Consider the following 27,845-nt stretch of genomic DNA (forward strand, 5'->3'; position numbering starts at 1 on the left):
GCTGAACTATCTCCCCAGCTCCTTTACTACTGTTTTTAATGCTAACATTAACTTTCACATTCACCATATATGAATAATTCCACTTAACTCAAAATGGCCTTGTCCAGCATCCTCCCCTTCTAGGGGACTGGGGTACTCAAACAAAAGCCGAGCAAGCACCTGCTTCACCTCTACTCTTGAAACCAAACAGTTTCTCTATTTCCTCCCATTTATTTATTTTTTTAAAATTTTATTTATTTATGTGTGTGTGTGTGTGTGTGTGTGTGTGTGTGTGTCCAGCTCAGCCCACCAGGGGTCAGGGCTGGCTGGCATGTGGTGCTGGGGGATTGAACCGCGGTCCCTGTGCTTTGCTAAGCTTGTTCTAAGTAGGTGCTTCAGACCACTGAGCCATCTCATCAGCCCCTTTCCTCCCATTTCATTCTCACTTCCTTACATGTGTCAGTTTCATATCTTTGCCATCTCTAAGTGCCAATATATGGCAACGGCTCATCAAAAAGTTATGACAATGGAAAACCACTTCTCCATTCTTCAACTATAGCATCTTAAAGAGCAAAATTTGTGATTCACTCATCTTTGTAGCTTCAGTGCTTATAACTTGCCCCAGCCTCAGATGCAAAGCCTTCACTGTGGCCTCAAGGCTGTTTTTAAAAAAAAATTATTTTTTTAATTTTATTGAGAAACAAATAGCAATAAGACAGTTTTAAAACTGATTAATAGGACAGTTTCAATAATTAATACATTGTACATTGTTATCTCCTTAGTGGTTATTCATAGTACAAGATGCAGACACGATATCCTGTCCAAACACTATTAGTACAAATCTTTCTTCTCATTGAATTAAGTGAAAGTAACTGTATATCTATCCTAACTATTCTGCATATACAGATACAAAATGGCCCTTCCTTTGTATCCCCTTTTTTTATTTAGTCCTGTCAGAGATGGGTATTCCATTGGCATCTAAATACTATAGGTGTTTGAATTCAGCAAAACAATCCAACAAAATCGAGCAGTCCACAATAGTAGTGGGTTATCCACAGAAGTTGTTGACTTGAGTCTTTCACAGGTCAGCATATTAATATAGCTTTACTTTATATACCTTGTCTTTATACTTTTCTGCTGGATGGTTAAGACCAAGATAAAGCAAGACCTATATAACAAGAAATGTAACTTTTATACCTGATAAGGTAAGTCAAGTACCCTCAGAATTTATCCTGTAACTTTGTATCGCAGGTTGCAGATCCTTTGTCAGTGTCAGCCATGAGGATGAGTCATGACCATTGCTTGACCAATTAGCTCTCTGTGAAAGCGTGAAAGAATGTTTTCTCTCCAGGTGACTCTCCTTAGGCACATTCTATGTGATTGATCACGTTGCTCTGTGGCCCCATAATCTCCTTGTGACATCACATAACTCAATTGTGTCCCAAATTTCAAGGCTGTTTGTAATCAACAACCCCGCCCAGTGCCCAGTGCCTGCCCAAGCACTCCTAGCTTGCGGCCTCACCTCCTAAGCCTGTCCCCTTGTGCTGCACTCCAGCATGCCCTGACTGTGGTGCTGTTGCATGGCTAATTGTGTCCCGACCTCGGGAGCCCTGACTTTTCTTCTCTGCCTTTAACAATGCTCCCTTCGATCCACATACACTTTCCGCCCCCTTTGTCCTGAACGCTTCTTTACCAGGATGGCACAACTGAATGTAAACATGCTTTGTAACAAAGCTATGGGATTGGAAACATCACTGAAACCTGGAGCAGCATCCTCAGATGGTAAGAATGTCAAAAAGAAGCAGAGTCTTGTGTTTCAAAAACTATAAACCAGGGGCTGGGGAGATGGCTCAGTAGAATAAACACTTGCCTGGCAAACTCAAGGGCCTGAGTTCAATCCCCAGTTCTAGGAAAAAAAAAAGTAGAAACCAATCCGATGAGAGTAGCAATAAGACAAGGGCAGTATTCCACCCCTGTTGCTTCCAAGAGTATTTGGAACTAATATCTCTAATCATCAGAGCTGACTAAATCAAGGGTTAAAGGCACTGCACATTATTAGATTCTTTTTTTTTAAATTTTATTTATTTATTTGTGTGTGTGTGTGTGTGTGTGTGTGTGTGTGTGTGTGTCCAGCTCAGCCCACCAGGGGGCGGGGCTGGCTGGCATGTGGTGCTGGGGGATTGAACTGTGGTCCCTGTGCTTTGCTAAGCTTGTTCTAAGTAGGTGCTTTAGACCACTGAACCATCTCACCAGCATCCTAGATTCTTGATAATAACACTTTAGTGATTTCATTGTCTTTTAAAAATAGGTTATTTTCTACCTGGTTGAGTAGCAGCGCGAAGAGCATTAGGCAGCCGGTTCACCTTCCTCATGATTTCTTTCCACGATTTGTCCACCTGCAGGAACATCTTGGCCTCTGCAGGCAGCTGCCTCTGAATATCTGGAGCATTAAAAATACTTTCCAGGTAAAGCCAGTTTCTTTGGCAGGTCAGCCACTCTTCCTAGAGGAAAAAGATGGGCATTACTTATACTTTTAACATCCAAATTGAAGATGTACAGTTTTCTTAAAAATCATAACCGAAGGAATGTCCCTTTTTTTCCCCCTGGGGGAACTGTTTTATGGCTCCTCACAGGTGATTGGGAATGAAAGGTCCTTAAATAGGGGAGACTCACTAGGCATAATTTTACTGGACTCTCCAGTGAGTGCAGTTATAAACCTGGTGTGTGGAAACTCAAGAATCATGACTGAAACACATGACTAGGGGGAGACACTCTAAGAGTAGGTAGGATGCTACATGAAGGAATCTGAACAGTTGGGGAAGTGGCCAGTATCAGTATTTACCACAGTATCATGATAAAGTTGTTTTTTCTTTTGTGTCAGTTAAGCTACATTCTTCTCTCACTTTTTAATAAAAAGCCTAAAAAGCATGGGGATGGGTATGGAGTATAGCCTGTGGTAAGCAGAGTTGACTGGGAGGGTGAAGAAATATAAGGCATTGCCTCTTCTGTTAGAGGCAATTATGGTGAATAAAACACCAGAGATTTATTGTTTTAAAAATTTTGTTACATTCTTTCAGAGAGAGCGAGAGCAAGCAGAGAATAAAGTCCATAGGCCTCTTTCCTACCATTGCAAGTGTGGGAAAAAGATTCTGGAGAGTTTCTCATTTCTCACACTGGGTTTAGGAGTTATCAGCTCTCGTACTTTCTAGACGACTAATTCCCTAGAGCATCCTCTCTATTCAGCAGAAGCTTTTTTGAATGACTGTTGATGAAAACATGCCCTTTAGCATTGGTCTTCAGTCCCTTTATTAAGGCCGGGGCCATCAGCCGAGAGGTGGGACGGGGTCAGCTGGCAGTGTTCAGGGAAGTGGAGGGACTGCAGGGAAGGCTCTGTTTGAAACAAACTTGGAACAAATGATCTTTCCCCACTTATGTATGCTATTATTTCACAAGAGCTTTTGATATTAAAATGTATAGAATCCTAGAGACCATTAAATCAAGCTAAATGTCTGAAGGCTGAGAGAAAGGCTGGATGGGAATACAGAGATCAGTGTGTGCGGATTCTTTATCTCGCTCTGAGAGAGTGCGGAGCAGAGTGGAGGAAAGAGCAGGTGCGCACCTCAAGGAATGGGTCCAGGAACACTTGAAGCATTGGTGAGTGTGCTTCCAGTGCCTGCAAGGTGGCCCCAAGATGTGCTCTCATGGCCTGTGCCAGCCTCTCCTCCCAAGTGGGAGCCCCTCTGTGACTCAACGCTGGCCACACAGAGGGTGGTACAGGTAGCAGGAGGTGCAGGATGACATTTGAGTCACCTAGGACTGGAACATTGCTCTAGCCAGGAGGCTTTCCTTCCTTTGCCAGGTTGATGGAGCAGGTGGCCACACTGCACAATCCATACACCGAAGCTGTGGGCAGCATACAGGAACCGCAGGATGGCCTCACCTGAGACAGCAGCAATGGAAGCCTTTGGTCCCAGAGCGGCAGGGAAATAATTTCTTGCAACAACCTGAGGGGGCCTAGAAGTGGATCCTTCTGGAGGCGAGCTTCTGATGAGAGCCCCAAGTGGCTGACATCTTGCCTGTAACCCTGTTAGATCCCAGCTGAGGACCCACGACCAATGTGTCTCAACTCCTGACCTGCAGAACCAGGAGATCCTAAACCTATATTGTTTTAAATATGCATTGTTTAAGTTTGGATACTTTGTTTCACAGTAGAATAATAACACAAGGATAATTATAATGTAATCAGCATGTATAATTATGTCACTAATTAAATCTTACTGTTCTAACCTATGTCATGCTTAAACAATGACACTACATGTCTGAGGGCTTGTGGATGGCTGGTACTGAGTCGGAACTGACATTGCCCACACTCACCAAGGTCTGGTTAAATAAAGCCAGCTGTTTCTGCCACTCATCCACTCGAGTCTTCAGAGGACCCACATAACGGGATGAGGCAATGGTGGCAATGTTGATGGTGCTATCGTCAAGAAGGACCTTCAAAGAAAGGGGAAGAAAACAGGTGCATTTGTGCTCTCAGCGACATCCATGTGTTCCATCCCCAAGAGCCCATTGGAAGCCCGACTTTTTGGGTGAGCAGCATGGCCCCACTGCTGCTTCTACCACTTGATCTCCGTTCCTGTTCCCTTCGCTGTCTGACACCCACCATGATGTTCTGGAGATGTCATGCTGCCACATCTCTGCCTCTACTGTAACTGCTAAGAGTCTGGGTTTCTGTTTGGTTTAACACTTCTCTCTCCACTTGCTAATGAGGTAACTGGCACCTTCTTTGTACAATTTAGCCAACCACACCCTCATTTCTCAAAATACTCTATGCTTCAAAAGTTGACTGTCTTCCAGCCACTGAGTGATCTCTTTTCCTTGGTATTTCAGGGAACAGGAAACTGAACTCATTGGCACCATGCTCAGCGTGGATATGTACAGTGTTCCCACCTTCTTCCTCCCTACTGCTACCTTTACAAAACTGCTTCTGTCCAAGAACATGCGAATTTAATGGCATGGGTCTGATCATCTGGATGATTTAGCTGCCTATTTCAATTTAAATTTTTTTTTCAGTACTGGGGATTGAACTCAACCCCTTCATACTGAGTTACAGTGCTTTTCTTTTCTTTTTTTTTGTTCTTTTTTTGTTTTTAATTTTGAGACAGGGTCTTGCTAAGTAGCTGAAGTATGACTCAAACTATGATCTTGTCTCAGCTTCCCAAAGTTCTGAGATTGCAGACATTTGCCACCATGCCTGGATGCAATTATAAAATTATTTAAGGTTTTAAAATTAATAGGACATATTTTTAGTATATTATATAAATTTACATTATGTGTGGGGAGATCATATGTGTACATAATATATTTTAATTCTTTTTTCCATCCCCTTTCCTTCCTTTCTTCCTCCTCCATCCATCTCTTGGTCCTCTTCTACTCTGCCATAAAGAAACATAAACTGGACTCATTTATAGGAAAGTGGATGCACTTTGAGACCATACTGTTAAATGAAATAAATCAGACTCAAGCTTAAATATTTCATGTTTTCTGTTACATGAGAGCATAAATAACAAAACAGAAGAGGTTGACTAGGAAGTGGAGAGATAGATCTTTCTCAGAGGGGAAGGAGATCAAGAGGTGGAGGGAAGGGAAAAGAAAGGAAGAGATGAAAACAAGAATTAAGATGTATTAAGTATATTTACCAACTCCACATAGAAATGTGAACCATATGTACGGGAAACACACACACACACACACACACACACACACACACACACACACACACAAATCAGGGCTGGGAGATAGCTTGGTGGTCTAAGTACCTGCATGGCAAGCATGAGGACCCAGGTTTGATCCCCTGCACCACGTGTCATACCAGCCCCAGAACTGCTCTTGCCTGCCACTGAAACCAGGTGTGTTGGCACAGGCCTGTAATACCAGTGCTTCCAGCCACTGAGTGATCTCTTTTCCTTGGTATCTCAGGGAACAGGAAACTGAACTCATTGGCACCACGCTCAGCAATGAGTGGGGAGACTGAGGCAGGAGGATCACTTTGAGTCTGAGCTGTGTAATGAGACCGTGTACCAAATAAATAAATGAATGATTACAAATTTTTAAAAAAATGATTAGTGCATATTTGCAGGCCAGGATGGCTACCTTCCTTGTGGAGCCTTGGTACATGCTCACTACACGTCTCATTTCCTTTTACTTCCTCTTAGCAGAAATCTTGTTGCCTGACCTCCCAGTGACTGCTCTTGACTTTGGATTTGCCGCAGCCACTACTCTGGTGACGTCTAGCCTTGATCTTCCAACCTACACCTGGAAAAGCCATTTTACTTCCAGTGTTGGCCTGGATACATCCTTAGGTTACAGTTTTGCCTGGGAAGTTAGGGTCCATGATTTACCTTTCTTTGCTAAACAAATACACCTTCAAGTTTTAAGTTGACTAAGATTTTTTTTTTTTTTTTGACTAAGAATATTTTAACACATTGGCTTTCTTTATCTTGTGGTCAATAGAGCATGACCATCTAAAGTCAACCAATTGAAGTGAATTTATTTTTTAGCGTGCTTAAACACAGAATGTGCATCCATATTCTTTACTTCACTTAAATGTTTGCAAAGGCCTTTTATTGTTTGGAGGGTCTTTTAGCTCCCCACTTGGGGTAGGGTCTGTCTTGATCAACCTAGGAAGAATTCTCTCATCGCTTTACCCAGAACCCATCTCTGTTTTCATAAATCCTTCAACTATAGGATTGCAAGTCTTACATAAATGTCATTTTTATTGCTTTGCAAAATATCTCATGTGCAAGCACTCATGTCTGCTCTCCATATGCATATTTTGCCCTGCAAGTTAGATGTATGTCTTGCACAGTGTCTCTTACTTTTCACTCCATCATCTCAGTCACTCATAGAAGACTTAGAAAGTATAACTGAACTCTCCCCATAAATACTCAGTGGCGCAGTCACCCACCTGTATGTCATCTGTGCCGCCCAGGATAAATATGTCTTTGGAGTCACGAAGAGGCAGAATGACAAATTCGGTTGTTTTCCAAGAATCCTCCACCTTAGAAATAATTCAAGCCTTAGGAAAGCTAAATTCATTTGTGCTCAGGAACTCAGTAAGTACATATGGAATGAAATAAATGAAAGTGCTATCCTACTTTCTTTCTTATTGCCCTTAAAAATTTCAAAACCCTTCTCTTGGTTGGATAACACTGATTTGCTTAATTTTATTTCACTAATCTTAATACACTGAGTTAAATTTAATGTGCATTTCCTATCATTTCATGCTTTAAGTAAGAGAAAAAGATTCTTTTCTTGTAGGTGATTGGCAGCTGTGTATGCAGTTTTGGGGTAAAGAGATAGTGTCAAAAGTGGGAAAGTCTTCTTCATGCCTTTGGAAACATTTAATACAATTGTACCCTGCAAAAGTGTACTTTTGATTAAAAGATCTTTCTTGGTTTGTGGTCCTTTATAGAAGCATGCACATTGGGCCAGCCAGATAGCCCAGCAGATTAAAGATCCTGCTTAGGCAAATGCAGGGACCTGGGTTTGATCCCCGGTATACTGGCCTCATCCCCGGGGTGCACTGAGACGCCAACTGAGAGTGTGTGTGGTGGTGAGCGCCTATAATCCCAGTGCTTGGGAGGCTGAAAACAGGAGGATTACTACAAGTCTGATCTGTGTAGTGAAACCCTGTAGGCCCTGTACTAAATGCATTTAAAAAAGCATGCATATTACAGATCTTGTTGCTATCAAGTTCTTATTGGGATATAAGACAGGCAGAAAGGTGAAATATATAGAAGTAATAATAATAACAATAAATGTAAAGAAACAACAGAGAGATGACTGATAATCAGAAGGCACAGGTTCCAATGCTAAAAACTTGCATGCAGATAATGAAAAGCTGGTGATCTTCATGTTGGATTTCAAAATCTTTACTTTCCTTGGTTTTCAGAATAGGCCTACATTTTTCAGATTTACCTTTTTTTAAAAATTTTATTTATTTTATTTTATTTTGAAGAGTAAAAACAGAAGCAAAAACAAATAGAAAAAAAGAAACAGGGTAACATACAACAAAACATATGTTACAGATTTTCAAAACAGGAATAGCTAATTAAATATAGTTGTTAAAAATAAATAAATACAGTTGTATATTATCTATCTTTATTGTCAAATCTGTTCCTCAGATTAACAAAAATAGTTATGCAACACTGGGGAATTAATTGAATATTGATGCTTGCTTTTAAGAAATCTTAATTTTTTCCCCTTGTCCTTTTTTTGTCTTAATTTATTTTTTTTTCAGCTTCAAAATTAGTTTTATTTTTGAAAAATTACATATTTCATTGTTTGATCTTCTCAAACACATCTTTTTATCAGCCCCAGTTCTATGTCATGCTTCTCAGTATTTCTTTTTTTTTTAAAGTTTTATTGATAAACATATAGCAATGAGACAGTTTCAAATCAAATCGAAGTACAGTTTCAACAAATAATACACTGCATATATTCTTCTTAGTGGTTAATTGCTGTACAAGATGCAGACTTGTGATCCTATTTACAAACACCATTAGAAAAAATCATTCTATTCATTAAGAAAATGCAACTATATATCTATCCTAACCACTTTAAATACACAGATACAAAATGGACATTCATAGTTATACCCCATTTTTTTTAAGTTCCATTATTGACTATTATAGGTGTGTAAACTCAGCAAACAGATTTACCTTTTTAAGAATTGTTTCTAAGGCAGCTTCTCCAGAAGCCTGTCCAGATATGTCCTGGATTTCTTGGCCATATTCAAACACATGCAGTTCTGAGAGCCTCTCCAAGGTTAGCGGAATTTCAGAATCCACCAGGGAGGCGTCAATGGTATGTTCAATCGCTGCCCAATGTCTAGGCTTCAGAGTTGGGTTTCTCAAGTCCATGATAACTGGGAGCTGGAAAACAAATACTCTCAGAGGCATCATGCTTTTATCTTAAAAAACACAACCCACAACTTCTGGTTTCAATTCATAAATGTAGAGAGCTAGAAAGAGCACCATTATACCCTCACAACACAGAATAATTTGGAGAAGCTACCATCTAATGACTTTGAGCCCATTAAAGAACTTCATTTTTTGAGCAACTAACTCAAAATTTGGGAAAAATTCATACTCACAAGTTTCTTTATATATAGAGAAAGTAACTGAGAATTTTTTACCAGAAAAAGATTCTCTAGGATCACAGATAAGCTAGTAGGAAGATTCAGTTAAATTTTAAAAATTGCTAAAGAGTGTAGGATGGTGTCAGAAGTCTTCAGGCCTATAAATAAAGCGATGTTGACAAGGAAGAATATGAAGGATCCTGGGAGAGCTTCCCTTATGGTGCTGACTGGTGGAGAGAAACAATGACCATTACTGGAACTCCAAGGAACCCATCTCTTTGCTCACTGGTGGAGCACAGTCTGTGATGTGTAGGGAAAAGAGCAACAAACACGTCACCTTAAGGCATTGATGAGAACTCATTGCTGATATTTATGCACCACTGAAAAAGGGAAAAAGGAGGGAAAAAGAGAGACTTCTTAGATGAGGACAGAAATACATAGACTCAGCTCCTGAGCTGGGGGACAGGGCACCTAGGAGATCAGGGTTCTGAGAACCAGGGGTAGGGCAGACACCCTGCTGAGAGAGAGGCCTAACCTGAATATGAGTGGTGCCATCTCACCAGGTCACAAACACTGAGTACAGATAACAGCGACACAGAGCGGAGAGCTGAAAGGGACAGGCTCTCAGGGGAACACGGAACAAAGGGAGGACTCCAGTTAGGTGCACATGGGAACTGAACAATATTGAATGTAGCAAAGCAGCCCCAGCCCGAGACACAGAGCATCACTAGAAAGTTTAAAACCCATATTATACTGACAGTCACTATAGCAATATCAAATCTCAGACCTAGCCCTATTCCTAACTGGATTTAATCCCATAACTACACATAAAGCTAAATGGGTGGAAAAAAAAATACTTACCTCTAAGAATAAAGATAACTTACCTCAGCACTTTCTACTCTGCTGGATAATATGTCTGCCTTTCAACCAAAAATTAAGCTACATACAGAAAGCTCCCTGCAAACCCAAACCCCAAACATACAAACATCTCCAAAAACATAAACCTCATAAAACCCAAAATTAACAAAATGATAATCAGAATCAGACTCAGAAATGACACATAAGCTGGAAATAGAGATTTGAAACTACAGAACTTCTGATTCATATATTAAAGAGTCTCAGTGGAGCCTTCAACAAAGAGAAATTTCAACAAAGAGAGGGGGAAGTATAACTAGAAAGTAAACCAAAATGCTAGAAATGAAAAAGAGCAATAGGAACGCATTTAATGGGCTTGGCACACATAAGCAATCAATGAGCTTGAAGTAAATAAGTGTAAATTTTAGAAACTGACACAAAGAGAAAATAGAATGAAGAAGAAAATTCTTTTTATTGGATAAAGGTGTTAAAAACAAATATCTGGAAGGAGTATGCTCACTTCAATGGAGGTGTCAATACTAATTATTCTAAAGATTAGAGAATAAATAAATGAAATGAAACACAGAAAAAGATGTAAAGAATAAATTAACCCAAAGCTGGCTACTTGAATAGGTCAAATAGATCAGTCAATCTCTAGTTATACAAACACATCCCCCCCCCCAAAAAAAAGAAAAACAGAGAAAAGACACAAATTACCAATATATCAGAAATGAAAGAGGGGACATCAGTACTGATTGTATATACTTTAGAAAGACAATAAAGGAATACTGTGATCAACTGTTGGCCCATGTATTCAAGAATTAAGATGAAATAGACCATTTTCTTGAATGGACCATTTCTTGATTTAAACCATAAATCCCCTTGAAAAGGAAATAGATAACCCATATAATGAAATATGTATTAAATAAATTTAATTTTATAATTAAATCTTTCCAAAAATAGGAAAATTTAAGCACAGATTTATCTTTGGTGAGATATACCAAATATTTTAGGAAGAAATAATACTAATTTTATACAATATCTTCCAGAAAATAGAAGTGAAGGAAATATATTTTTTATGAGGTAGAACTACCTTATTACTAAATGACTAAACTGGATTCATCCCAAGAATTTAAGCTTGGTTCAAAATTGATAAATGTAACCCATCATATTAGTATACTAAAGAAGAAAATGCATATCATTATAGAAACAAAATCATTTGGTAACATTCAACACTCACATATAAAGAAAACTTTCCACAAATGAAGAATAAAATTTTCTTATATTAATGCACAGTGTCCAAAAATACAAAGGCATTTTAAAGAAATTTCAACTAATGTCATAACTAAAAAGAGATGAAATATTTTCTCCATAATTTCAGGAAAATGATAAGGGTGTCCTCTTTCACTACCACTACTAATATTGCACAAGAAATCTTGACCAGAGCGATAAAATAAGAAAAAAGACTGGGCGTGGTGGTTTTGCACACCTGTAATCCCAGCTCTTGGGAGGTTGTAAACAGGCGGATCACTATGAGATCGATCTAGCAGTGAAACCCTGAACACCCTGTAGACCCTTCTAAAATACAGAAAAAAAAAAAAGAAACAAGAAATAAAAGCTATACAGATTGTGAAGGAGGGATCAGGACTGATCTCTATTCACTGATAGCATCTTTTTAAACTAAGACAATTTTATTAAACAAAAAATCTGCATACCACACAATTTATGCATTTAAAATGTAAGATTTAATAGGTCCCAGCATGGATAGAGTTGTACAAGCACAAAGCTGACCACAAACGAACTTAAGCCACTTTTGCAATCCCAAGTCAACACACGCTACCTAATCATCATCTCCTAATCCCTCTCTGTAGATAACCACTGGCTATTCTGTCTTCACAGATAGCACAATTTTTAACACAAAAATTTCCAAAGAATAGGCAAAAAGAATTTATGCCAAAAATGTACAAAAATGAGTTTAATAAGGTCACAGGATATAAAATCCACAAGCAAAAGTCAATGGTATTTCTCTACACCAGCACTGAACAATGGAATTTGAAAAATCTACCACGTAGGATAACAACCAAAAATTCACTACTTTGGCATAAATCTGTCAAAATATACCTATACTGAAAACTCTAAAACTCCAATAAAAGAAATTGAAGAAGAATTAACTAAATGGTGACATACATTTGTAATAGATTGAAAAACTCAATCTTGTTGAGATGTCATTTTGCCCAAATTACTTTGGAGTTTCAACACAATCCCAACAACAATCCAGGGAATTTTTGGTAGGTAGCAATAAGTGAAAAATGTTTAAACTAAAAATGTTTAGTGATCCGCCTGTTTACAATCTCCCAAAGACAAATGACTTAGAATAGACAAAGCAACTACATAAAAGAAGAACAGAAAAAAGAGGACTTAGACCAGTTAATTTCAAGATTTAGCAGTTATAGTAATCTATGTAATGTGATATTAATGAAAAAAGATCCAGAGAACCACGAACAGGATAGAGGCCAGAAACAGACTAAACAACTGACTTTGCAAAGGTGCAAAGGTGCCGCAACAGAGAATAGTCCTTTCAAATACTGGTGTTGAATGAGTTGGATATACACGTCAGAAAACTCCTTGTCATATACCTCATATTTATTCAAAAGTTAATTTAAAATAGGTCATGTGCTAAAACCCAGGAAGAAATCTATGTTTTCTTTGGTTTGGCAAAAAATATTTGAGTAGTATACTAAAGGCTTGATCTGCAAAAGAAAAGTTATAAATTGTATTTTTACCCATATTTAAATGTTTTGCTTTGTGAAAGTCACTGTACAGGGATTAAAAAGCAATGCACTGACTGGTAGGATGTATTTTTAAATTATGTATTTGAGAAAAGCATTTGTATTCAGAATACACAGATAGCTCTTAAAACTCAATTATAACAAAACAGTCCAATTAAAAATAGGCAAAAGATTCCAACAGACATTTCATTAAAGAACATAACTGGATAGCAAACAGAAGATGAAAAGATATCCAATATCACTAGTCACTGAAAAATGCAAATCATGATCACTGTGAGATATTACTATGTATCTATTAGATATGGCTATTTTTTTTTTTTTTTTTTTTTTTTGGCGGAACCAGGGATTGAAATCAGACTCTTGCACTTGCCAGGGAAGCGCTTATTCCACTGAGCCATCTCCCCGGCCCCTAGAATGGCTAAAATTAAAGCAAAACAATTGCTCTCACTATAACCACAGCTGGCAATGCAACTGTGAGCAGAGACACTGAAACAACACTCAGGACTTGGGGGCAGATTTATTCACATCAATGGGCACCGATTGTAACCATTCTTAGAATATAAGGCCCTGATCTTTGGTGGTCTAGGGCTTTTATATGATATACAAGCAAGAGGTACAAAGCAGGTACCAAGGTGAGACAGAACAGCCTGGCAGTTCTTCTGATTAGCTAGCGAGCAGGTTAAGACCATCAGCTGCATGGTAGATGAATGACCATCGTGTATGAAGCTTGGTACAGTGGTATGATCAGGCATCCTGTATGTTTGGTTACACTCCTGTGGTTATAGGGCTCAACAAAAGTAATTACAAAGCCATGAAGCAGTCGTAGAGCTAGGCAGTGTCAAAAGAACGAGATGATAGAAAGAACAATTTCTCTTGTACAGTTTTTCTTTTTCAGTAAGAATGAAAATGTCACAGTCCTATGGTGGCACGGAGGGACAAGGCTCCCTGGACAGGGTGGGCGTCACGTCATCTGGCTGCCTAAGGGCTGAGTGGGTCAGTGAGACAGCACAGCTTTAAACTATGTCTGCCTTAGTTCTCCCACCCCTTGGGAAACTCTTACTCTGAATTTCCTTTAACCAAGGGAGCCGATTGCGTGACTCGGCCAGTTGAAGACAGGGACGAAGCCCGCAATATTGGGGAAAAAATAACTATCTTCTCTCTGCAAAGCAGAACCACATAACCAGGGGATTTCTGACTTTGGTCTCCTTAGCAGTGATAAATAATGCATTAACTTAGAAGTTTTAATATGTTTACCAACCTTACCTTTTCTTTCATCTTTTCCACATTGCTTTTGAGCTGGGGCACAACATTGTTGGGCGGCAAGCCTTTTTCTAATTGACTCACGAATTTGGCATATTTAGTAACCTGAGTGTTCAGGACTTCTGTATCCAGGTAGTCAAATTTGGACTATTCAATTAAAAATAATGTTAAAACATGATAAAAATCAAGCTTGAAGTAGTAAAAAAAGTTTTACTTTACTCAGATTTTTCTAACATTTGAATTGATAATCCAAATAAAATCTTTTGATTGCTCACTTATATACAAATAGCTTTGCTTATTGTCATTGCTAATAATATATATGCATCACCTGTGTATTCTTTCCAGGTGTTTATCATCATCATCATCATCATCATCATCATCATCATCGTCATCATCGTCATCAAATGTAGTAATGACTGTAATCCTTGGGATGTATTCCTGAGGTTCAGTACTTTCAGCTTCCCACAGTGATAGCTATGTTTTACTTTTGCTAAATAGAACTTTCGAATAATACATGTAATGTAAATGTTTTCTTTCTTTTCTTCTTCTTTTTTTTGGCAGAACCGGGGATTGAACTCAGGCCCTTGTGCTTGCCAGGAAGCACTTATTCCACTGAGCCATCTCCCTGGCCCTGCAAATGTTTTCAAGCAACCTAGTGTTGTATGTTACTAACTTTGCAAAAATATAAATAGAGGATGGTTTTGTTGTGAAAAAAATATATGCATACACAAGATGGGATAGATACACAGCTACTTTCTCTTAGTTCAATGAGAAGAAAGGTTTATTCTAATATCGTTGAGACAAGAGATCATGTCTGCACCTTGTGGATTGGAATAACTACTATGAAGACAACAATATGCAATGTATTAATTATTGTAATTGTCCAACTAACCTGTTTTGAACTGTTTTATTACTAATTTATCTTTTTTCTCATTAAAATGAATAAAAAGATGCATTTCTAACACATATATCTGTAACTGTATTTCTCAGACAGACATATAATTGCATACATTTATTAACATGTCTTTCCTATGGACTGGGGGCAGCAAAACTCATATAAACGTACCTTTAAAATTTTTCATCTAGATTCAACATTTTCTTCGGCTCCTGAATGGGTTTTTCCTATACATTTTCTGGGGTGAGCGCACCTAGCTTTGGAAGCCACTGTTCTAGATGATGGTGGTAATCAGAAAATTCTCTAAGCTTCTTCTCTACTTCTTAAGAATGTGTTTCACTTCTGATATATGAGAATTACAGAATTTCAGGATAGTTAAAATTCTCTGATAAGTATTGTATTTTTATTTGTTTGTTTTCTGTTTCCTCCACCAAAAGGTAAGTTCTGCAAGAGCTTGGACTTTGATCTCTGCTGGTATTCCCAGCCCCTAGAACACTGCCTGTGAAATAGTTCTTGACATAATGGCTTCTTACCAAGACATGTGGAAAGATGATTGAGGTATATAAAATAATATTTGTCAAGTTGATGGTATATTTAACACATTCATGCCACCCTTGAACGTGTAGGTGGTCATCCATCCTTCCCCCTAGAGTTGATATTTGTTTAGATTTAAATAAAAGGGTAGACCCCTCAAGACAAATGCTGGTGGCTATTGATAGTTGGCTCCCTAGTTAAGGGAGAAACTGCATTTGAGTCAGCTATATGTTCCCCTCCTAAGCATCTCCCTGAAAGGGTTAAAAACATCATAATACAGAGGTATGTGCACACCTACGTTTATAGCGGCACAACTCATAATAGCTACACCTGGGAAGAGGCTCATATGTCTATTAACAGATGAAGGGATAAGCAATGTGGTATCTATACACTATGGAGTACTACTGTTCCATAAAGAATGACAGGCTTGAGTCATCCGTAGGAAGATGGATGCACCTTGAGATTATAGCGTTCAGTGAAATAAATCGGACACACAGCTCAAAGATTTGCGTTCTTTCTTTTATATGAGAAACCCACAGTAAAAAATAAAGGGCAAAATATATACAGATAGGTAATAGGAAGCATGGAGATAGATCCTTCTTAGTGTGGAAGAGGAACAGGAGGTGGAGGCAGGGGGTAGAAAAAATGAATTAGGCCGTGTTATGTACAAATGACAACTTCACACAAAGAAAGTAAACACTGTATACTGCAAGTATGTATGGAAGATAAAGAGAACTCTGTGTGTGTGTGTGTGTGTGTGTGTGTGTGTGTGTGTATAGAGAGAAGAGAAAGGGGTGAGCAAAGGGACTAAGACATGTCCTGTCCATGTACCAACTCTCTCAGGAAGGTAAGCATTACGTGATGCACACAGGTACTAATAAATAGAAAGATAAAGGAGAAAGGGGGGTTGCTACTGAATTCTCAAGGAAATCTTAGATTCATTGCTCTCATGTTATTTGAGAGTGGAAAAAATGGGTTTCTTTTAAAGGACAACAAAAATAGACGCCTAAAGTGTGTTGATCACAAATAAAACCTTATACTCCTCACGAACACTGGAGTGTATTATGACAATGTTGAGTGGAGAAGCCACAAAGCAGTTAGAACTCATGTGACATTGCCCTTTGGCACTGTCATGGTGCAGGGTTCTGAGACGGTGGAGTCAAGAAGCCTAGCTCGAAAGGCTACTTTCTGCTCCTTGTAAGCATTTAGTAAAAGAAAGACCCGCGTTTTGCTGGAAAGCAGATAAAAATTCCCATAAAATTATTTATGAATTGAGAATAATTTATGAATTGAGAACTTCTTTTTTTACCTTTGACCATTCTTGCTGAAGTTTATCCCAATCTGATAAGGAATCCCAGAGCAATTGTTTGAGCTTCAGTTCAGCACTGACTTCTTCCAAAGCTTCAAACTTGGACACTTCAACCTTTAAAAGTATCACAAACAAAATACACTACTTAGTTTTCAGATGTAAAGACCACGTTGTCTCTCTATTAGTAATTTTTGATACAGTACTGTGTAGCAGAAATTGAATCCTAGATAGAGAAGGAAATCTTTCCTGTTCCTATCTGGTTTGCAAGTTTTCTGTGAAGAATTCAAGCGATATAATCTCATGGCAGGTTCTTGTACATTGCAAATTACATCTCTCTTGCTGCTTCCAAAATTCATTGTCTTTTATTTTGACATTTTAATTATGATATGCTACTGTGTGAACTTCTCTACATTCATATCGCTTGGAAAGTTCGGCGCTTTTAAAATCTGAATGTCCACCCTTCCCTCTATATGAAAAATTACATCGTTATTATTTTTTAAATAAACTTCCTTCTCTGTTCTCTCTCCTCAGGATTTGTATAATGCACATATCAGTCTATTTAACGATGCCTTGTAAGTCACGCCTTCTTCACTCTTTTTTTTTCCCTTTTTGCTCTTCTGAATGGATAATTTAAAGCTGTCTGTCTTTGAGCACATTAATTCTGTGTTTTGCTTGATTAAGTTTGCTGTCAAAACTCTTCCAGTGAGTTATGGTACTTCTCGGCTCTGGAATCTTGGGTTGTGTTTAGTACATACATTTTTCTGTCTTACTGTTGAACTGTTCATTTTGTTCATGCAACATTTTTGTTAAACACATTTATGATTGTTTGGAATTCCTTGTCAGTTCATTAATAAGCCTCTGCTTCCTTAGAGTTACTTTCTGGAGGCTGAGTTTGTTCCTTTGTTTGGGTGATGTCTATGCACATAGATCAACAGTCTCCTCTCCGGTCTTCACAGCTGGTACGATACACATCGGCTAAAGATGGGCAGGGCCATTCAAATCTTTCCTGTGGGTGTGTTTCGTCTAGTCCTGTGTATATCAATTCCTAATTAGATGCCTTGCAGCTTTCTTTTTTCAGGAGTTCCTAATCTCTTACTTTGTGCGGTGTCTGTCTTCCACCCTGTGGATTCTTTGCAGGAACATTTCGCAGCTCTTTGTTTTTTGATGCAGTGGTGCCTGCCTGTCGAGAGGCTGCTGGGTCCTGCCCATGCTGCGAGATGGGCCAGAGGGAAAGCAGTGTCCTGTGTCCTGCGAAGCACTCCAAAAGCCTGATCTCTGGATGTGCGTGTTTCAGCCTTCTTTTTCTTTCCCCACGGTGGGAAGTGAGAAGCTCTGGGTCTCCAGATCCTACAGTGCCAGGCTGTGGCGAGTATGCAATTCATCAAAATCACCGCCTTTGCTCTTGGCAGCCCCTGCATACCTACAGCATGCTGAGTCTGGCCAGCATCTAATTCCTTGGGCGCCCCCCCCCCAAAGGTTGGAATGTTGTGTGAACTCTACACATTTTTCCTGCTCTACAGAGAAGGTGGGGTTTGGGTGCTTATGCCCTTTTGTTCTGTGCCCACTCTGGACCAGAGGCCGTGGCCAGCCACCGTGCACTGCTGCAAATCATTATCTTTGTTCTCTGTGGCTCCCAATCTGAGGCCTTTTGCTGTCCACTCTCAAATCTAGGAAAGGCAGAAAACAGTTTCTCAGACAGTCTCCCAGGAAGCCAGAACACTAGAGATAGCACCCAATCTGTCTTCCGGCCTCAGGGAGAAGCTGGGCCCTTCCTCCCAACCATGGAGCTTGGTGGGGACAGTGATTAGAGAGACGGTGCATGACTAATTCTACTGGCTCCCACATGGTTGGTTTCGAACTTAAACAGTGTGCAGAAGATGCTCTTCAGGTCTCTGTGTTACTTCCAAAACAAGCCCTGGTTGGTGTATTGTTGTTCAATCAGTGTTGAACCCAGGGCAGAGAACTCCCTGGCTCTATGCACCCTCATCTTGATGATATCACCACTTCTTCTGACTCAAGGCATGGCCACCTGTTGTCTTGTTTTCATCAAGCAGTGTTTCCCCCACACTCCGTCCTTCCTGCTACATGCCTTCTTATAGATGAGTTAATACACCTGGGGGCAACACTAAACTCTAGTTTCCTCACCCACAAGTCTCTTGCCTCAGGTTTTGCATCAGCCTCACTGCCTGGCATGACGCTTCCTGCTATTCAGTGGTGGGTGCTCTGCTAAGCCCTGGCCTCCAGAGTGAGAGCACAGGGGAGCACGTCTAGCTGCCTGTCGGAACCCTGGTAGAAACAGTGCTTTCCCACTTGAGGCCCAGATGTGCTTCTCCACGGCTGTGGGAGACTAACAGCGCCATCCTCATTGGTGGTGGCTTCCTGGCCTTCAGCATGGGTGTCATTTTTCTTTTGTTCTTTATTCTTATTGATCTTTATATAAAAGCTGTTTGATGCTCCTGCATCTCTTCCCCTTCGCTTTTCTTTCTTTTAAAATACATTTTTTAGTCTTCAACCCTACTGTTTTGGGCCCATTTGTTCTCTGGCTTAGAGAGGATATCTTCTTCCCTTAAATTATCATATCAAACCTGGGAAAATCAGGCAATATCATGAAATCATAGTACATAGATGAATGAAAAAAAAGCCTGAATTTTAGTTAAGAAAAGAGAGAAGGGCTTTAATTGACCATATTTTAAAATGTACATATATTTTAATATAGAAATAACATTTCTTTCTCTGACAGTTTTCCATAATTCACAATTATCTATTACTAAGGATATTTTGTCTATCATGTATACTAATCTTTGTTTATTTTTATTTTTTTGGTGGAATTGGGGACTGAACTCAGGTCCTTGTGCTTGCCAGGGAAGTGCTTAATCCACTGAGCCATCTCCCTGGCCCCTATACTAATCTTTGAACACAGAAAAATGGGTGCAATTTTGTATTTGAGACCGTTCCTAGCACAAAGTTGTCTGACTACATTATTTATAGTCATCTTGCTTAAAGTGCTTACACATAAATACCACTATGTCCATATTTTACTTTATGTTTTTGTTATGAGCTTTTTTATATAGAGGCACAGTCTCACTATGTAGTTCAGGCTGGCCTTGAACTTACTATATAGCCCAGGCTGGCAGCAAACTCATGATGATTCTCAGGTCTCAGCCTCCTGAGTGCTGGGATTACAGACATTAGCTACCACACCCAGTTTATGCATATTTTATTTTATTATTTATTTATTTATTTATTTATTACAGGGTCCTCTATGCAGATCCTCCTGTCTCAACCTCCCCAGTGCTGGGATTACAGGGGTGCACCACCATGCCCAGTTTGGGGCTAAAAGGCCATGCCGGGGTTCCAGAGCCAGCAGGGCAGGTGGTACTGGGGATTAAACTGGGGTCCTTGTGCTTGCCAGGCAGACAGTTAGACCTCCAAGCTACCTCCTCAGCTCTATGGCCATATTGTAAAAGCAGCTGCATTGCTCTGTCATTACCTTGAAATTCTTCTGATAGGATTTATACTGAAAAGCACGTTTTTGAAGGTCATCTATAACATACTGCAGGTCACGCAATGTGAGCTTGATTTTGTCTTGGTCAGCAGCAATATCGAGAATCTGTGGATCCTGTAAAATTAAGAGTTTGGATAAGCATTTCTACTTTTTCATGAAGATTGAATTAAGTTAAATTAATTTATAAACATTTTGAAAATGGATTTATTCTAATTCTCTTTTGTCTCTGATTTTTTTTTGCCATAGTTTTATTGATAAACAAATAGCAATGAGACAGTTTCAAATCAAATCAGTGGGACAGTTTCAATAATTAACACACTGCATACATTCTTCTTAGTTGTTAATTGCTGTACAAGATGCGGGCTTGATATCTTATTTACAAACACCATTAGAACAAATCATTCTATTCATTAAGAGAATGTAACTATATATCTATCCCAACCACTTTGAATACACAGATACAAAATGGACATTGTCTCTGATTTTGTAACTATGTAAAAAAACGGTTGCTTTTCTTGAATTTTTTTCTTGGAACCGGGGATTGAACTCAGACCCTTGCGCTTGCCGTGAAAGCACTTATTCTACTGGGCCATCTCCCCAGCCCAATTTTCTTGAATTTTTAATGAATGCATATACAATGTACCAAGCAGAGTTGACTAAAGAGGCGACATTGGGATAGCATTGCTTTTAAATAGTATCTAATATATTCTCTTTCATTCCTTTTACTTCTTCAACCAATATGACTTCATAAAGAGAGATTAATAAAACAGGGGAGAGAAGATAAAGGGTTGGAAAGCCTTTAAGTTACAAGACAAAGTCTAAGGACAGTAAGGAAAAGCAAACTCAGTTTCTCCTCCTATGCTTTGTCCTCTTGGAATATGCTTCTCATACCAGGTGTGTGTAATTTTTTTCTTTGCAGACTAAAGCAAACAATTATTTCTGCAGCAGACAATAGCCAAGTGTTCTCTAATTCAGTGTAATTCTGACTCTATCTACACGTAGATAGAGACGTTGAAGCTCAGCCCTAATACTCCCTCCCCCTTTTAAATGCCAAATGTAAGAGCCAGGTTGACTGTGACTGACTGGTTACATATTAGGGTTTCTATGATCTCTTCCTTAAGTTCAATTCATTTTTTATAGTGGCTCACAGAAGTTATATAAGTTCTTATATCAACTAGCATCTTACTATAAAGCGCAGAACAATGGATGAAGATGAAGAGATGTATGCGGCATGGTCGGGGAGGAGGTCACAGAGCTTGCCTTTCTTGGGCCATCACTCTCAGGGAGCCTCCATGTGCTCTACAGACCTTGCGCTTTTGAGGATAGGATATTGCACAAACAATGAAAGTATGGAATATTGTGCTCAAATATGATAGGGTCTGATCTAATGCCAGTACATCAAGTGGGAAGGTTAGTGAGGCCCAGTCCAGGTTCTTCGGCTCTGTGTAGCACTGCTTCCTCCTATGTATGACCCAGGATCTCTTCTCTGATGGGGGCTCTTGACCAAGTCCAAGACCAACAAGAAGGAGGAGAAGATTAGAATGCATTTTCAGTTTCTATATTCCATCTTGGGGAACAGAAATATTAGTTTCTATGATGTCTTGTAAATAAAAATGGGCAAGAGAAGGTTGGAGAGAGATTTTGCTTTCTGAGGCCTGCTTCAGAGGTCTAAAGCACTTCAACACTGTAATAAAAGAATGATTTTCTCCTTTATTGTTCTACAGTTGTTTGAAAGTTTCTTTGGGAGCCAAGGTCAAAATGGAAGGGGCTTTAACTTATTTATTTGGGTCATTTAGGAAATAAGAGAAGTAGTTTTGAAGCCAGGAACTCTAGATAAGTCTGTCCCAGTTAGCTGGGATAACCAGGCTCAGCCTAATGATGTGTAATGGAAGCTCCTATGACCCAGAAGGTAGCATAGGGACAGGGTACCCTTCTTTTCCATCCACCATAAGGAAATGGAAAAGATGGAGGCATGGCAATGCCAGAGGTAGGAGGAGCTAGAGGCAAGGGTAGAAAAAGGCCGTATGGGAGTTCAGACTTTAAATGGAATTGAAGTCCATCAAAAGCAGCTATGTTCACATAAAACAGCATTTTAAAAGGAAAAAAATGATCAGTTGTCACATTTAGGGTTTCTCCCCCAAATTTCTCCAGTAATATAAGTAGGGGCCTTGATGGCAAGATATCATATGCAGAAATGAAGTTACAGCTCTTTGCTCAAGAGTCACAGGAAGTTCATTTAAGCTCTCTATAAAAAAGCACTTGTTAGAGACACCCATGCTACCATTCTTGTGTATTTGCATCATGCTATTTAAAATACACGATTACACAAAGAGCACATTCTGGCAGCTTTCTCTCTCTAATGATCTATCTGTATGCACCAAGGATAATTGTTCATGCTTTTCAATAGTCTACTGTGCACAAAACATGGCATAGTGGTTAACAGCAGACTATTAGAAGCACACTGCTTAAGCTTAAATTCTGATTCCACTATTTATTATCTATGTGACCAAGGGACAGTCACTTAACCTCCCTACACTGTCATTTCCTTCTCTATAAAATGTCAATTATAGAACTGTATAAGCATTTTGAGTAAATCAGTTAAATCCTTAAGCACATAAAAGAATGCTTCCACAAACATTATTTATCTTTGCCCAAAATTTGAAACAATCCCCATATTCATCCATCATGGAATAAATAACGAAAATGTGAAATATGGTGAAATACTATTAACAACAAACATGAGTAAACTGCACCCACTTACATCTACATGGGAAAATCTCAGGAACACATCAAAATGTGTTGTATACAGGTTGTGTTATATGATTCTAGTTAATTGAAACTCAAACAGGAAAAACTAATTTATAATATTAGAATTCAGCATAGTAACTGCCTTTGGAAGGAGGAAAGGATTAATGACCAGGAGAGGACACCAAAGGTACTAGTGACGCTACGGCTCTCGTCTTGAGCAGTGGGTCCATGGATGTGTTCATTTTCTGATGAATCACTGAGGTACACAGTTGTTATGGTTATGTGTACTTTAGTTTATGAGAAAATGCAAAGGCACAGATACTTCACTGCAAAAGCAAAGACAATATCAGATCCTTAGAATGGCGCTCAACTAATGGTAAGCACCCAGTAGCTGCTCACAGTGTCTCCGTATCGATGCGCTTAAACGTATGCAGTAATTCTTAATGTCTATGTTGCAGTCCCTTGAATGGATGTGACTTAATGTATTTTATTAGTCTTCTATTGATGGGAATTGTTTCTGTTAATTTGAAAAAGTTTAGCATAAATTCATATTATATCATACTAAAATATAACCATGAATTATTATAAAATCATACATTCAAGTACACTTAAGAATTACCTACATGTTGGGATGTAATCCAGTGGTAAAACAATTGTCTACCATGTGTGAGAACCTGGGCTCAATCTCCAGGACAATAAGAAAAAAGATCACATAGATGTCTACTCTAAATTTTTTCTACAGTGAATTAATCAAATGGTCCCCCCTCCACTATTTTTATCAATTTATATTATGACTCTTTCTAAAGTGGTGTTTTCTTATATGATAAGCAAACTTTAAAATTGTGACAAGAGTTATAAAATGTTCTAGCTAGTATTAAAAACATCTATTTGGAAATAATAATATCTAGAATTCAACCTGCATATCAGCTTTGCTTGAGATGATCTAAAATTTAGTAAAAAGAGGTCAACAACTGATTTAATTATAAATAACAGCTCAAAACCAGTAAGTGGATAGAATGAAATTTGAAAAAGTTAACTCAGTTAAAATATGGTGTTCTCAGGGCCGGCCAAGTAGCTCAGGGCATTAAAGCGCCTGCAAGCAGGCGCAGGGGCCGAGGGTTGGATCCCTGAACCTGCCATGCTGGGCACACTGAGAGGGCAATTGAGCCTGGGCGTGTGGTGCGCGCCTGTAATCCCAGCTCTTGGGAGGCTGTAAACAGGAGGATCACTACAAGTCCGATCTAGTAGTGAGACCCTGAACACCCTGTAGACCCTTCCCTAAAATACAAAATAATAATAATAATAATAATAATAATAATGATGATAATAAAATAAAATAAGGTGTTCACACCCCAAAGTGTATGTGAAGTGTAGGTTGTCTCCATACCTTTCACAATGTATACATGTATCAAAAACATAAACTACACATACATATAATTCTTGTCAATTATATAGTAACTTCTAAAATTAATAGTTAATACTAGGAAGAAAACAATATGCAATGTATTAATTATTGTAACTGTCATACTAACCTGTCTTGAAACTGTTCCATTGCTATTTTATCTCTTTTCTCATTAAAATGAAAAAGAAAATAATGGTTAAAATTTATATAGATTATTATCTGTGAATTCCACTCAGGTTACCTGTACTTGCAGCTTAATTTCATTCACTTCATTATTTAGCTCTTCAAGATCTCTACCCAAATGCTGGCAAAATTGCTTAATGCTTGCTTCTCTATCGCCCACGGACTTATCGATGGCGTTGCGAACGGCGGTGATGGACGGCTTCATGGTGGCGAAAACAGCGAAGTCTTCAGGAGGCGTGAGCACCTGGTATTGGTCAATGAGCTTGTACATCTGAACCACTACGTTCGCTTCGTCTTCGAGGCTTTCAATCTAAACAGAAACATGGTTGCTAAATATAGAGGAGTCCTGGTCTACCCTTTACAACGCTGGCTGATAGGAGCCAGCTGCTTCACAATATAAACTTAAGGTTCGGAAGAGTCAGTGCGTGAGGAGTGCATTTAATACTGCAATCCAAGCAGCTGCAGTGGGCCAGATCATAAGTAATGAGGTTACCAGGTGCAGGAAGTAAGTGGTCAGAGCTGAGCGCGGTCCCCAGTGCTCTTAAAGTGATTTCTCTCTCTCATTTCCTCTCTATTGTTTTCTATCAGCATTAACAAGTGCCAGTATCTAAAGTTTTCCAGAAAATACTGTGCTGCGAGGATGCTGGGCTGTCATATCTGAGCTTCCCGGCATGCAGGCTGAGAGGCACGGGTCTCAGAGCAGCTCCTGATTTGTGTGCGGCCGCATTCCAGGCTGACTTAGAACCCTGATCTATGTTTTGTTAGTAAATTTCTGTGTCCAAATGACTACTGAACATCTTCACCTCGCCATCCTATCTTCAGTGGACAGTGTGTTTCCTACTTGTCTGGCAAGAGATTTTCCCGATTTGAGGGGTGAGGAAATCTCTCCCCTCCAATTCCATGACACCTGGAGAGGAAGCCGCCTTGTTCACACTGCTGGGCCAGTGTTCTCAGCACAAGCTCGGCCAAGCAGGATCACACCAGGACCAAGATGACCCAGCTCGGTCCGGCCTTCTCTTGAACACAAGGGTTTAGACTGCAACTGTCTCCGGAGCCCACTTGGTTTTGTGTGGAAGCAGAAATCAGGTCATGGGAAGATCAATGTAGGGAGGCTTTTAGAAAAATACTTCTCAGTCTGTAATGTGCACGGCACTGTCCTAGAAACCTTTTATTAAAAAGAGTCTGCCGAGCCTGTCCCCAGGGTTTCTGATTCAGAAGGTCTAGCATGCACCCCAGAAAGCGTATTCTACTAAGTCCCACGTTGTGTTGATGTGCTGGTTTGGAGACCACCTTTTGAAAATCACCATTCTAGAGATGAGAGATGAGGAGCCTTTTTGGTTTCTCTGCAGCTGTGGGTCTGTAGTTCCTGTTCTCTTCTCAAAGGACTGGCTTTACTATCTTTGGACCCAAGCAAACTTAGTCTCAATTTTCCCCTTTTTCTAAGCTGCCTGTGACTTTTACTTACTTTCAGCAGGGTTCCTGCCATCTCTCTATGCAAGATCTATTCATTTTCCTGTATTTCTCTGTATGTTGGCTAGGTTTCCCTGGAATGTCCCGTTTCGCACCTATTGCCTTAAGTTCATAATAATGCCTCTTTTTCTCAAAAACGTTTTGATCAGACAATGAGTTATGCAATCTAGCCACCTATACTGGTATGATACCATTATCAACCTTTTCACTATGGAAACATTCCAAAAAGTCATCTCAGACTCCTTCCCTCTCATCTAGCTATCCAGTAACATCTCTAGAATGAATACCTTTTTTTTCTGTCCTTGAAAATACTGCTTTAGTTTTCTGAACCAAATAGCCTTTCTCCACAACATATTCCAGCTGTCAGATCCTGCTTTTGTGTCTTACCTGGTGTATTTGCACACGTTTTCCCACCTCCCTGGCACTGCTATCCAGATGTTTGATGTATTTTAGGGCATAGCTCATCTACCCCATCTTTTACAAAGCCTGCTGTGCCTTCCTGGCCAATGTGACCACGGTCTCCCCATTTGCTATTACAGTAGCTGTACGTCTACTCACTGTGCAGTAATTGCCTTCATTCTAGATTCTGCGCCCCTAGAAAGCAGATTTGCTTGTGATCATAATCCGTGCATCCTGTTACATGGGTGCTCACTAACTATGCTGACAGAACAGACAAGATTCCATAAAAAATCTCAGTGTGCACAATATCTCCCTAAAGGCAACTGTTTCAACCCACCACCAGAAGGCCTGGGAAACTCCCTGAGATGGGGGCACAGTCTAGTTTTTCTGCATGGCAATGACTTCCTGTTCTGGAATCACACAGTGAAGCAGTTTACCTTCTACAGCCATTAATAATATGTGCTTCTACCTTCTTGTCTTCTTGATAGTTTATCTAACTGAAGGGGGATCTCAGTCCATTTGCTAGACATTTAGAATCCATACTGGGAAGGAGAGATTTTCTCTTTCAAGGCTGGCTAGACTTGTCACCTGTCACTTGGAAGCTGCTCTCATGGCCATGTGTGCCATTGCTGGAGGAAGCAGCAGCAGCAGCAGCAGCCTGTCTGCGGGGGGAAGAGAAGTAAGCTGGCACTCAGAGAGATGTAGAGAAGAGAGATGAAGAAACAGGGGCCCCGTGATTCCTAGAGCTGTCCTGTCCTGCTCTGGTCAGTTCTCTCTTCTTTGGGGAGAGGGGTTCCCTTGAGACACTTTGAATCCTTAAGTGGGGACCTGCTTTTGGCCCAAAATAGCTGTAGTGGATTTTGGACATTCATCAAATAAAGCTTGATGAATACAAATAATGATAAATGCTTAGCATCTTTAGATTCTTCGGATGAGGTAAAGACATAAGGAAACCCACATTTACTTGTCCCCTTGTGCAAGGGTTCTTCAAATGACAAGATGGTTACTTTTGTAGGCATGTAAACGATTTTATATTTATATCTATTTATTCATCTTGTCAATGATATATAACAAAGGACCCAATTGTTAATAACTTTCGTTGGGTTTACATTTTAATTTGTAACATTTCAATTTTCAGATATTTAAGAGAAGAATTTATTTCAGTACCTAACTGATATGAACGAAAAATCATGGAAAAAAGACTACTGAAGGAAAATGCTGGACTCTTCCACAGGGAAGAGCCTGAGAAACCAAATTCCAGAAAGAAAGATGCAAGAGACAAAGGGATGAATGGTGTGTGCATGTGTGCCTCTATGTGGGTTTATGAGAGAGAGAGAGAGAGAGAGAGAGAGAGAGAGAGAGAGAGAGAGAGAGA

The 27,845-nt window shown here is 39.5% G+C and overlaps 1 protein-coding gene across 1 annotated transcript in view; it reads right to left on the bottom strand.

Annotated features, from left to right (window-relative positions):
- The window catches only part of Dnah6 (dynein axonemal heavy chain 6), a 296,200-nt gene that overhangs the window by 197,208 nt on the left and 71,147 nt on the right, over positions 1-27,845 (bottom strand). Inside the window, exons 15-23 of the mRNA XM_023702951.1 lie at positions 24,660-24,911; positions 20,254-20,382; positions 16,764-16,877; positions 14,029-14,172; positions 8,703-8,915; positions 6,947-7,039; positions 4,354-4,473; positions 2,300-2,480; positions 1,638-1,740 (exon numbers count right to left, since the gene is read on the bottom strand). Coding sequence (XP_023558719.1) covers positions 1,638-1,740; positions 2,300-2,480; positions 4,354-4,473; positions 6,947-7,039; positions 8,703-8,915; positions 14,029-14,172; positions 16,764-16,877; positions 20,254-20,382; positions 24,660-24,911 — 1,349 coding nt within the window. The remainder of the gene's footprint in view (positions 1-1,637; positions 1,741-2,299; positions 2,481-4,353; positions 4,474-6,946; positions 7,040-8,702; positions 8,916-14,028; positions 14,173-16,763; positions 16,878-20,253; positions 20,383-24,659; positions 24,912-27,845) is intronic.

Source organism: Octodon degus, unplaced genomic scaffold (genome assembly GCF_000260255.1).
Source record: "Octodon degus isolate 3935 unplaced genomic scaffold, OctDeg1.0 scaffold00162, whole genome shotgun sequence".
In the NCBI taxonomy this organism is placed as follows: Eukaryota; Metazoa; Chordata; class Mammalia; order Rodentia; family Octodontidae; genus Octodon; species Octodon degus.